General features: G+C 42.5%; 1 protein-coding gene across 1 annotated transcript; it reads right to left on the reverse strand.

Annotated features, from left to right (window-relative positions):
* Positions 1–5,507: 5,507 nt before the first annotated feature.
* NLRP10 (NLR family pyrin domain containing 10) lies at positions 5,508–9,057 on the reverse strand. The gene is given in 2 exon segments (XM_039244590.1): positions 5,508–7,150; positions 8,775–9,057. Coding segments are annotated over 2 exon segments (1,926 nt in total).
* Between the last annotated feature and the right edge of the window lie 4,506 nt (positions 9,058–13,563).

Below are 13,563 nucleotides of genomic sequence, written 5' to 3' on the forward strand. Positions count from 1 at the left end.
CTATATCATAATTATAGGGTCTATCCATCCAGAAGAGCTAGCGATTGTAAATGTTTATGCCCCCAACTTTGAAACACCCAAATATATAAATCAATTAATCACAAACATAAGCAATCTTACTGATAAGAATACGGTAATTGCAGGTGACTTTATAATACTCCACTTACAGCAATGGACAGATCATCTAGGCAGAAAATCACTAAAGAAACAAAGGCCTTGAATGATACACTGGACCAGATGGACTTGACAGATATAATCAGGACTTTTCACCCTAAAGTGGAAGAATACACATTCTTCTCGAGTGCTCATGGAACATTCCCCAAGATAGATCACATACTGTGTCACAAAACAGCCCTCAAAAAATATAAAAGAATTGAGATCATACCTTGCATATTTTCAGATCACAATGCTATAAAACTTGAAATCAACCACAAGAAAAAATTTGGCGAATCTCCAAAGGCATGGAGGTTAAAGAACATCCTACTAAAGAAGGAATAGGTCAACCAGGCAATTAAAGAAGAAATTAAAAATATCTATATAAATGGAAGGAAATGAAAATGAAAACATGGCAGTCCAAACACTTGGGATGCAGCAAAGGCAGTCCTAAGAGGCAAATGCATTGCAATCCAGGCCTATCTCAAAAAATAAGAAAAATTCCAAATACAAAACCTAACTTCACACGTAAAGGAACTAGAAGCAGAGTAGCAAAGAAACCCCAAAGCCAGCAGAAGCAGAGAAATAATAAAGACCGTAACAGAAAAAAACAATAAAGAGTCCAAAAAAATCCAAAAAACAAAAACAAAAACCCAAAATAGGTGCCTGGGTGGCATAGTTGGTCAGTTAAGCGTCTGACTTAAACTCAGATCATGATCTCACAGTTCATGGGTTCAGGCCCCACGTTGGGCTCTGTGCTGACAGCTCAGAGCCCCTACCCTGATCACACTGTCTCTATTTCTCAAAAATAAATAAACATTTAAAAAACTTTTTTAAACCCTAAAGAGTAAATCAGCTCAATGAATCTAAGAGCTTGTTTTTTGAAAGAATAAACAAAATTAATAACCTCCTAGCCAGATTTCTCAGAAAGAAAAAATAGAGAACTAAATAGATAAAAATCACAAATGAAAGAGATCACAACCAACACCACAGAAACATAAACAATTATTAGAGAATAATGAAACTATGAAAAACTATATGCCAACAATCTGGGCAACCTGGAAGAAATGGACAAATTCCTAGACATCCATGCACTTACCAGAACTCAAATAGAAAGAAATGAAAAATTTGAACAGACACATAACCAGTGAAGAAATTGAATCAGTTATCAAAAATCTCCCAACAAATAAGAGTCCTGGGCCAGATGGCTTCCCAGGGGAATTCTACCATACATTTAAAGCAGAATTAGTACCTATTGTTCTCAAACTGTTCCAAAAAATAGAAATGGAAGGGAAGCTTCTGGAATCACTCTATAAAGCCAGCATTACCTTCATTCCCAAACTAGACAGAGGCCCCACTAAAAAGAATTACAGGCCAATATCCCTGATGAACATGGATGCAAAATTCTCAACAAGATACTAGCAAATTGAATTCAACAGTATATTAAAAGAATTATTCACCATTATCAAGTGGGATTTATTCCTGGGCTGCAGGGCTGGTTCAATATTCACAAATCAATCAATGTGATATATCACATTAATAGAAGAAAGGAGAAGAACCATATGATCCTGTAAATTGATACAGAAAAAGTATTTGACAAAATGTAGCATCTTTCTTAATAAAAACCCTCAAAAAAGTCAGCATAGAAGGAAAATCCCTTAACATCATAAAAGCCATATATGAAAAGCCCACAGCTAATATCATCCGCAATCGTAAAAACTGAGAGCTTTCCCCCTGAGATCAGGGATAGGACAGGGGTATCCACTCTCACCACTGTTGTTTAACATAGTGCTGGAAGTCCTAGCCTCAGCAATCAGACAACAAAATAAGATAAAAGGCATCCAAATTGGCAAAGAAGTCAAACTTTCACTCTTCGCAGATGACATAATACTCTGCATGTAAAACCTGAAAGACTCCACCAAAAAGCTGCTAGAACTCATACATGAATTCAGCAAAGTTGCAGGATATAAAATCAATGTACAGAAATTGGTTGGATTTCTCTACACCAATAATAAAACAATAGAAAGCAAGAAATTGATCCCATTTATAATTGCAACAAGAACCATTAAAAACCTAGGAATAAACCTAACCAAAGAGGTAAAAGATATGTATGCTGAAAACTATTAAAAACTTATGAAAGAAATTGAAGAAGACATAAAGAAATGGAAAAACAGACACTTGTGGGGATGAGCACTGAGTGTTATGTGGAAACTAATTTGACAATAAACTATTTGTAAAAAAAAAAAAAATGAAAATTCAGCTCTAGAAACATACAAAAAAAAAAAAAAAAGAAATGGAAAAACATTCTGTGCTAATGGATTGGAAGACCAAATACTATTAAAATGTCAATTCTACCCAAATAAATCTACACATCCCGATCAAAATCAGAATCCCAATCATAACGGCACTGGCATTCTTCTCAACAATCTTGACAACCTGGAAGAAATGGACAAACAGCCAGAACAAACAATCCTAAAATTTGTATGGAACCACAAAAGATCCTGAATAGTCGAAGTAATGTTGAAAAAGAAAACCAAAGTGGGAGGCATCACATTCCCAGACTTTAGCCTCTACTACAAAGCTGTAATCATCAAGACAGTATGGTATTGGCACAAAAACAGACACATAGACCAATGGAATAGAATAGAAATCCCAGAACTGGACCCACAAATGTATGACCAATTAATCTTTGACTAAGAAGGAAAAAATATCCAATGGAAAAAAGACATTGATGGTAAATGTGGTTGTTCATGGGAACTCATTCTACACGACCTTTCCCCACATCCTATGTTCCAAGTTTTCTGATCCCCTATTATCCAATTTTCTTTCTCTTTGCTCTTCTGCCCTTCCACTCATAGTACCCATTAGTGTATATATTGAACAATACACGCACACACACACACACACACACACACACACACAGTTTATCTGAAATTAAAATGTAACTGGGCACTTGTATTTTGTCTCACTGCCTTCCTCCACCTGCCACTCCCAAACCCCACTCCTTCGGAAAGGATCCCCATGGCTGTTCCCTGGAGACAGAACTCTTCCCTTTGACCACAGCCTTCTCTTTCCTATGGTTGGCACCTCCCACTCCCCAGAGGGAGGCTAAATAATCACTAGGTAAGACCAACCTCTCTATGCACTTGGAATCACTTCTCCGTTTGACCATCAAGTCCCGAAGCCCAGCTGGACCCATTCTTTCAGACTTCTATGCACAGGGGTCTCATTGCATCCGCCTCTTACACAGCCCCCTCAGGGAACCCCAGACCACCAGACACACGTGTATTTGTGTAATGTCTGTGTGACATATTGTTCTGTCTGTTCAGAACCTCTTCTTTTGGGGAGCCACTCTCCCATTCCATGCATTGCAGGAGGTGCTGGTCCTTTCTTACTTAGCCATGGGGGTGTGGTCTAGGCCATGAGTCTTAGGGCTATCCAGTCAGAGGAGTTCATCTTCTAGACCACAGTGGTTGTTCAAGGCTTAGTACATACTTAGGGTCAGGTCAGAAGCCTCTCCTAACTTCTCTGCTAGACCTATTGGTAAAGACAATTCCCTTCCTTTAGGGTCATTGACTGTAAGGATGGTTTAAGCAGACCATAAGAGAAATAGCTCTTATGGCCATTTTCTCTGACACATAAGAGTCACTCTGAAATAAGAAGAAAGGGCAACTATAAAAAGAGCAACAGAAAAGAGAGAGAGTGAAATCTTGATGCCATTGTTTAAAAAGAGCCTGACATACCTAAAGCTAGAAATCAGTTATTTTTAAAAAATAAATACAGTGGGTCATTTAATTTTTGCTTATGCTACTTTGAATTGAAAGTGAATCCTAATACATCTAAGCCTCAGTTGGTTATTAGGTCCATGTTTTTTGAAACAGGCCTCCTTGGCCCCATGAAAATCTGACAGTGTGGCTAGGCACCTGTTTCATTGTGCCCAAATTCTGTATGACATTCAAGAGTCAGTCTGCTGTGAACATCTAAGCTCCTGAGGGGACAACACAGCCTTGCTCACTGGATGCCAACCAGCCTCTGTAGGAATGTAGTACAAATTACTCTTTAAATAAGTACGTGCACACACACACTGTTTATTACACATACTTTGTATATAAATACAATCTATGTGTTCAATATGCTATGTATTTAATTATCAAATATGGAGCCACTGTGTGAAAAAGAATTAATAATAATTAGTGTTATGATGTCCCAAGTTGACCATCCAAGGCTGGGTTCTCTTGGATTCATCTGGGCATGTCCAGCAGATTACTGGAATTGGTATATGTGGAGTCAATTTGTGATGAGTCAAGACAGCAATACAAATATGTGAAAAGCAAAACCAGGGGTATCTGTAACCTTTCTGTGGACCACTGAGGGTCCAAGGCAGCACTGGCATTCTCGGCTGCGTTGGCACCAGCAGCAACAGCTGAGGTGGGGGTAGGTTCACAGTACCTGCACCAGGTCCTCAGGGACCTCTACACTGTTGACTGAGGTGTGGGAACTAAGAAATCTCTCCGAGGAACCCCAGAAATGGACAGGACTCCTAACTGAACTTCAATTTCCTTATCTAAGAAATGAGTCAGGAACTACATCTGGAATTCCTTTGATTCTTCTTTCTTATACAGAAGGAGGCAAAGAAGAAAAAGAGATTATGAGTTATCGCTTGGAACTGACTGGTCTTTACAAAAAGAAAAGGGAGGTAATGGTACCGCTTAGGATAAGTATTAGTACAGAGCTAAGTCAAGTCACAATAGACCTTCCAAGACCAAAGGTCTGTAACAAGATATGGCTTATTTCCAACATGGAAATTCTAGAAGTTTCTATAAAGATGGGAAGCTATTATTTAAGCAGCAATTGATCACAAATACAAAGTCAAAGAGATATTCCATTATAAAACAGCACAGTATTTCCTTTAAATGTTGATATTGATATGCTTCACATTATCCCATTTTATAGAATGAGCATAATCCATAGTTTATTATATTTAGAAGTTTATTTTATACAAAGATTCAAACCACATGTTTGGTCACTGACATTGACATATAAGAGGGGCTGCTGAAACTCTACAGTATAGGAGGTTATAAACAGCCCCTAGGAGGAAGGAATTTTAAAAAACTGATTTTGAGCCATTGATGGTAAATGTGGTTGTTCATGGGAACTCATTCTACACGGCCTTTCCCCACATCCTATGTTCCAAGCTTTCTGGTCCCCTATTGTCCAATTTTCTTTTCTCTTTGCTCTTCTGTCCTTCCACTCCTAGTACCCATTAGTGTAATCTCTCATCTCTCCATTCCTTTTTACACTCTGTCTCCCCCTAGCCTCCTGACCTTCTCCCCCACCACTACCCTCCACGTCTCTCATTCCTCTGCCTCTCTACCTTTTCCATTAGAAGCCTCCTTTTGAGTCTTTGCTATATCATCTTTGCCCACCACAGGACATTTTTGCTTTTCTTTCTTACCACTACACAAGCTGGTTTTGAGAGAAAATGGTTTCTTGCCATGGGACTTCTTTTCATTTGTATGTTCCATCTTAAATGATACATTGCTCATCTGAACGCCCTTTACCAGATTCTTTATTTTAGACTTATACAGAGATAATTCCAAATCCCAGGTCCTGTTACACCTTATAGATTCCATTTGTTCTTTAAAATGCTTCAGATCCTGCTTTACCAAGGGAGAAATTTTCAGGGAGAACTTTAGCTCAAAGTTCGACGATGTCTCTTTTTTCAATATGTCCAATAAAAACCACACACTGAGGGTCATCTCCTCATTCCCTGCCTGCCCCTCTTCATTCAGAAGCCTGTTCACTTCTCTACGGGACTCTTTCCCCAGCTCACTCTGGTCCTCTTTCACCAGGTAGGACATGGCATGAAAAAATTCTTGGAAGCTAATGTGGCAGAAGGTATAGAACTTCTTGATGTCAAATCCCTCTTGGTAATCCATGCTGGTCAAGAAAGCACCAAGGCTGGTCCCATCTAGATTGTACTTCCTGAGGTCAGCTTCTTCAAACATGAACCTCTGGTGCTGGATCCCCTTAGCTGCTAAGGAGCACAGACCCCTCAGGACCCTGTGCCGGGTAAGCTCAGAGCCACCTCCGTTGTCACTGGGAGGCAGAAAGGTGGAGACATAGGCCATGAAGATGTCGGTGCTATTACTGGGAGTCTCTGAGATCTCTCTGCTCCTCTCCATCTGCCCCTTCAACCAGGAGCAGACCACCCAGCAAATTCCTGGAATCTGACATGATTTGTAGAGAACTTCGTTCTCTAGTACAATGGCAAAGGCTTTTCTGGCTTGCTCCTCGTCTGTGAAATAGGAGCTGAAATACCTCATCCTCTCATCCTCAGAGAAGCCTAGGATGTGAACATGATGCGACTGTTTCAGCAATGGCCTCAGATTGAACAAACCCTGGGGCCGGGTGGTGATAAGAAGCGAAGATGTGGAAAGCACCTCTCTCTTAATTAGACAGTGCAGCTTTTTCTGCATGAGGCCCGGACTCGGCGTCTTCAAGTCCTTTGCAAAGGGCCTCTGCAGCTCATCAAAGCCGTCCAGGATGAACAGCAGCCGCTCTGGCTCCCTCGATATCTCCGCCACAGGCGCTTGGTTGTCCCCACAACACCAGAAGAGGATCTGGTCCAGTGTGCCCTCCTGCAACAGGACCACCTCTCTGCAGCTGACATAAAAGACATAATCAAACTGGCCTGGGTAGAGGATGCCCGTAGCCCAGTCCAGCACCATTTTTCTGGCCAGTGTTGTTTTTCCAGTGCCAGCAGACCCCTCTAGTACTACTGTGGGCGGGGCATGGTAAGACTTTTCTTCTGGATTAAACAGAGCACCTACTGAGACAGAGTCCAGCTCTTGCTCCGGGCTGGGGCAGGCAGATGATTCTGGGCTCTCTGGGCGGGGCGTGGCCACCAGGAGCAGCTGGTTGTGGCTGCTGCAGGTTCCCATCTCTTGCCTCTCTTCCAGGCAGCGCACATGCTCTCAGTATATTTCTCTGTAATCTGAACCAGACACATGATGTGTTAGCAGATGAGATGGGGATAAAGAAGGACAAAGAGGGCCGTTCACACTCTAGACTCTGCTCTCTAGTTTTAGTTTGTATGCTCTCTTCCTTGTACCTTCCAGAAGTTAGTACTTCGAGCTACAAGGGGAGCAACTGCTACAGATGTCTATGTGTGTGTGTGCCTGCACACATTTACACGCCTGATGAGTGTGTGTACATCCGTATGAGTGTGCAAAGGCGTGCTTTGTGTGTGTGGATATCTGTGGGGTATGAGTAACTGTATTCACACATGCTCATGGGAGCATGCCTATGAAAGCTTTTGTATTTTTTAATGTTGATTTTTGAGAGAGAGAGAGAGAGAGAGAGCAGGGGAGGGGCAGAGAGAGAGGGAGACACAGAATCTGAAATAGGCTCCAGGCTCTGAGCTGTCAGGACAGAGCCTGATGTGAGGCTCAAACCCACGAACTGTGAGATCATGACCTGAGTCAAAGTCAGACACTTAACCAACTGACTGAACCACTCAGGCACTCCAAAAGCTTGTGTATTTTGGGGTAAGGAAGGTGTGTCAGTGTGCATCAGCAAGTAGGTGTTTGTAAGAATATGTATAGAAGTCTCTGTGTGTGTGACTGTCTGAGGGTTCCTATGAAACATCCCCATTTCAAATGGTGAAGACAGGGCCACCTGGGAAGCGCAATTAGTTAAGCGCCTGACTCTTGATTTTGGCTCAGGTCATGATCTAATGGTTTGTGGGGCTGAGCCCTGTGTGGGGCTCTGTGCTGACAGTGCGGAACGTGCTTGATGTTCTCTCCCTCTCTCTCTCTCTGCATCACCCTGTGCTCTCTGTCTCTCAAAATAAATAAACTTTTTTAAAAAAAGATTTAAAAATGTTTTAATTGAGATGGTAATGACAGAGAGTGGAGCAAGGAAAGGGGAGCAGAAGGATAGTGAAGTAATAGGAACCTGTTCTTGGTAATGATCAAACTGGGTGCTCAAGATAAACCAGCTTCTGGGCAGAAGCCATAACTATATGTCAGAAGAGGTCTCAGGTGTGAAAGGGGCCTATGGTCAGAGCACAGGCACCCCCAGCACCCCACAAGGAAGGACAGGAGATCTTCTGGGCCCCATGCCCACCCTACACTCTAGGACGGCATCAATCCATCAGTTACTCAAGAGAGTGGGATGCAGAAGCAGACAGTCCTATGTGGGAAATAGCCTGCACTGCCTGCTGGGACAGCAGCTAAGGCAAGGTCAGACCCCCACCACCTGATGCCATTTCTACTGCTTAGCAGAAACCCCGTCATCAACATCATCCCCAGTCTCTAAGCCCTTCTCCCTCCTCTCCTCTTCTCTTCTGTGGCACTGCAACTGGATATAGGAGGTGGGGCATTATGGCTACAAAACAATCGTAGTCTTTCTGTAAATAAGTGCCCACCCTCCGCTCAGGTGGTCAGAGCCTTGGGCTGAAGACCACCAGAATCCTGGGCACTGGTGCTCCTAGGCATGGACAGAGGGCAAGAGTGAGAGACAGCATAAATTATAGGTTGTGGGAGTCTCTGGAAATGCCATGGGGGTAGGGAGTCCTGGGGGTACCCTGACCTCCTGTCATCCCCTCCTGCACTCACCATTCAGACAGATGTGGCTGAGCTGGTCCGCTAGTTCCAACTGGTTCATGACCCTCAGGACCCTGAACACCACCTTCACGGCCCCCTGTGCACCATACAGTGAAATCATCAAAGAAGCCAGGTCTACCTGGCTCAGGCCCTCCAGCTCCCCCCGAGCCACCTGCGGCTGCCCCTCAAGCAGGCTTCTGTCCCGTAAGTGGAACTTGAATAGCTTGAAGCTTTTCTCTTCAAGGTCACTCAGGGTCCAGGGCAGTGCCTCTCGGGGATTGCAGGCCAGGGCCATGGTGTTCAGGTGAAGGGTCGAGTTGAGACCGGTGACCTGGAGAAGCAAGAGAGAGGGAAAGACAAGTGGGCACTGAGGGAAGAGCAGCCTTCAGGTACCTCAGCCACTCTCCTTTCTGGGTGCTTATCAAGCTGTTGAGCCCAGGCCAAGGAGAGATGAGAGAGATGTGTGCAAAATTCCAAGAAAGGCGAGTAGGTGGGACAGCAGGGAATTTTCCTGCTCATTCCCATTGTGCCTGTTTGTCAGCTGATGTGTGTCTGTGCCAGCAAATAGGAAGGAAGGGATGTGGGTGTATAGGTTCTTTCTATCTCTGCATCTGTCTCCTCTCCCCGTACTCCCTCTCACACACACCGTCAGACCCTAAATACCTGCTTAAGAAGGTTGGGTTAAAACGATATACTTCTCAAAGTTTTCAAAGTGAGCCCTCCCTGACATTGTAAACCTACACAGAGTTGGAACATATTGGCTAGGATGGCTGAGGAGTCCTGGCAAGAGGGTAGAAACTCTATATTGTCAACCCATTGCCTTCACAATCAGCCTCATGGACTGAAGCACTCACAGGATTTCAAAGCTGGAATTTTTTAAATTCAGATAAGGAGATAAGTTCAAATAATTAAAGAAACAGTCACTTTGAGGGCCCACTTTGTGCCCCATGATTTCTTTTTTTTTTTTTAACTTATTGTCAAGTTAGCTAACATACAGTGTATACAGTGTGCTCTTGGTTTTGAGGATAGATTCCTGTGATTCATTGCTTACATACAACACCCAGTGTTCATCCCAACAAATGTCCTCCTCAATACCCATCATCCATTACCCCCTTCCTCCTACCCACCTCCATCAACCCTTAGTGCGTTCTTCATATTCAAGAGTCTCTTATGGTTTGCCTCCCTATCTGTTTGAAACTATCTTTTCCCCTTCCCTTCCCCATAGCCCTCCATTAAGTTTCTCAAGTTCTACACATGAGTAAAAACATAAGATATCTGTTTTTCTCTGACTGACTTATTTCACTTAGCATAGTGCCATCCGGTTCTACCCACATTGTTGCAAATGGCAAGATTTCTTTTTTCCTCATTGCCAAGTAGTATTCCATTGTATATAAACCACATCTTCTTTATCCATTCATTAGTTGATGGACATTGGATTCTTTCAATAATTTGGCTATTGTTGAAAATATTGCTATAAACATTGGGGTACGTGTGCCCCTATGAATCAGCACTCCTGTATCCTTTGGATAGATTCCTAGTAGTGTTATTACTGGGTTGTAAGGTAGTTCTATTTTTAATTTTTTGAGGCACTTCCACACTGTTTTCCAGAGTGGCTGCACCAGTTTGCATTCCCGTCAATACTACAAGAGGGTTCCTGTTTCTCATATCCTCTTCAACATCTATTGTTTCCTGAGTTGTTAATTTTAGTCACTCTGACCCATGTGAGGTGATATCTCAATGTGGTATTTTTATCTTTATTTGAAAGAGAGAGAGAGAACACGAATGGGGAAGGGGCAGAGAGATGGAGATAGAATCCAAAGCAGGCTCCAGGCTCTGAGCTATCAGCACAGAATCTGACGCAGAGCTCGAACTCACAAACTGTGAGATCATGACTTGAGCCAGAATCAGATGCTTAACCGACTGAACCACGCAGGTGGCTCAGTGTGGTTTTGATTTGTATTTCCCTGATGATGAGTGATGTTGAGCATCATTTCATGTGTCTGTTGGCCATCTGGATGTCTTCTTTGGAAAAGTGTCTATTCATGCCTTCTGCCCATTTCTTCACTGGATTATTTGTGCTCCATGATTTCTAAGTATTATCTCTCTTGATCATCGCAGAAACTATCTTTGGGATCACTCCAGATAAGAAATTTGAGAGAAAAGTGGTTTTCCAGAATTTTCCAGAGCTGGACCAGTGGGCATAGAGGCAAGATTTAAATCATGGTTTGTGACCTGGGTAATTAGGGACAGAAAGAGATGAAAAGACAAGCGATAGAGGACAGATGCAGAGACTGTATCATTAGACTAACTGCTATCCCCCACTAGAGAGAACAGGATCTTGAATTTTGTCTAAAATATAGAACTAATATGTTGACAGGGTGGCAGTCTTCAGAAGAAAAGAAGCAACAATTAGCAGAAGATTTCAGAGTCCAGAACTACCCCTTTGATCTATACCAATGGGAAATCCATCTCAGTAGCAAAATGTCTAAGAGCTACAAAAAGGTATTTGGGAATGGAGAAAGCCACTGAGATTCAAATACCAGCATTTTAATTATGCACCAAAAAGAGAAAAAAAATTTCAGAGTATATTAGGATACAAGGGACTTTGGATGAAAGTCTTGAGGTAGTTTGGAAAAGCAAGCCTATTCACACAGGAGCGATTTACAATAAACTCTCAGACTCCCCTGAAAACCTCTGTTATTGGCAGAGCTAATTCAGGAGAGAGCAAGAAAAGACAGCACTAGAGGGTGCCAAGGAGATGTGCAATCTAGGCTTCAGGCCATTTGGACTCAAAGAGCAGGAGGTGAGGCAGGGATGACTCACCTCCCTTATGCAGGAGCCCAAGAAGCCAGGTCCTGGGCACTGAGCAGAAACAGATCTTTTCTAGTCAGACCCCAGCCAAGCCTGGGTCCATGTAGCCCAAACTCACTAGTTCACTTCTGCTTCGTGGTGCTGGGATTAAAAGGACAGGTGGGGGCATCTGGGTGGCTCAGTTGGTTAAGCATCCGAGTTCGGCTCAGATCATGATCTTATGGTGTGTCGGTTTGAGCACCGGCGTTGGGCTGTCTGTTGACAGCTCAGAGCCTGGAACCTGTTTTAGGTTCTGTATCTCCCTCTCTCTCTGACGCTCCCCTGCTTATGCTGTCTCTCTCTTACTCTCTCAGAAATAATAAAAAAACATTTTAAAAAGGGGGGCAGGTGGGACAATCCCAGCACCTCCCTTTTAATACCTAACAGGCCCAGGTCCATATGAGGCTGGAAGTGATGAAGCACCTCCAGGCCTCAGAACAGCAGAAACACCCACACATTCCATCTGATGGTCAGTAGATGAACACTGCTCATCAGAGGAAAACCTGATCTCCTTCCTCCACATAATAAGTTGAGAAACAAGCAAACGGCCAAGGGGATGACCTATTCTGTCACCAAGAATAAAACAGTGTCCAGCAGCTTTTCCTCTCCCTCTCCGAAACCCCAGTGCTCTCTTACAACTTGACACAGGGCCAGGATGGGGCAGTCTGACTTGAGAGGTGAAGGAATTGAGGAACTGTCACCACCACGTCCTCAGCCATGCATTGCACTATTTCTTCACATTGTTAAACCCACTGGAGGATATGTTCCACCAAAGTGAAAAGGGAGAAAGACAGAAGTTCCATGAAACAGGAATCCAAACAAGGAGGAAAACAAAGCCCTCCCGACCCCCCACCCCCACCTCCCAGGGCAGCTGGTCAGAGGGCCTACAATGGGGCCAGGACAGAAGCCCTGACTAAGGAGAATAAGGCTCTCAGACCATCTCCAAGGAAAGAAAAGAACTGACAGAGTAACAGATGCTTTTGGGTCCTCTAGAAGACCCTACTGAGAGGCTACTAGAAGGTATGGAGAAATTAACATTCAGTGCCAAGAAAACAAAACAAATAAATAAAATAAAGAAATTACTAGCTCTAGGAAGAACAAAAAATAAGAAAGAATTTTACATAATAGTAAACTACAGCACTCAGGTGTAAATAATGTTTGCATAGAAATAATAATGGAACCACTGAATATTGATCTAACTAAAATGTATAATATAACCATATTGAAAGAACAGTGGTAGAATGTTCTGGCATAGGAAGTCAAGAGATAATGCGTAAAACTGATGAGCCAAAAGGCAGCAGTAGACATTTTTACTTAAAAGTGCAGAGATGCAAGAAGAAACAATTTAAATATATGAGCAGCTGCCTCAGGAAAGAGAGATAGTGGAGTAGGGGGGTGGAGAAGTGGGCCAGGAAAGTACTGGATTTGGAGCATAAACTTTTTAATGTTAACTCACCTTTTAAATTATGAGCATGTATTTGATAAAATAAAAATTAGAAAAATAAGAATAGGAGGTAGAAGTAAAGATAGTAATACTGTATTGCATATTTGGAAGTTAGTAAGAGTCAATCTTAAAAGTTCTCATCACACAAAAAAATTCTGGAGCTATGTATAATGATAGATATTAGCTAGATTTATTGTGGTGTTCATTTCACAATATAAACATATATTGAATCATAATGTTGTACACCTGAAATAAATATAATGATGTACGTCAACTAAACCTCAGTAGAAAAGAAAGAAAGAAAGAAAGAAAGAAAGAAAGAAAGAAAGAAAGAAAGAAAGAAAGAAAGTTACTGTATATAGACAAGCTTGGCAACAAAAGGAATGAGAGGTCCTGAAAAGATGTACGGAATGTGGGGCCAAAAGAAAGTCTTGTTTGTTTTAATATGAGAGAGGGTGGGAAGGATTTAAATGCTGACAAAAATCATCTGACATAGGAATCAGGTTA

Source organism: Hyaena hyaena, unplaced genomic scaffold, assembly GCF_003009895.1.
Source record: "Hyaena hyaena isolate Hyena2069 unplaced genomic scaffold, ASM300989v1 scaffold_245, whole genome shotgun sequence".
In the NCBI taxonomy this organism is placed as follows: domain Eukaryota; kingdom Metazoa; phylum Chordata; class Mammalia; order Carnivora; family Hyaenidae; genus Hyaena; species Hyaena hyaena.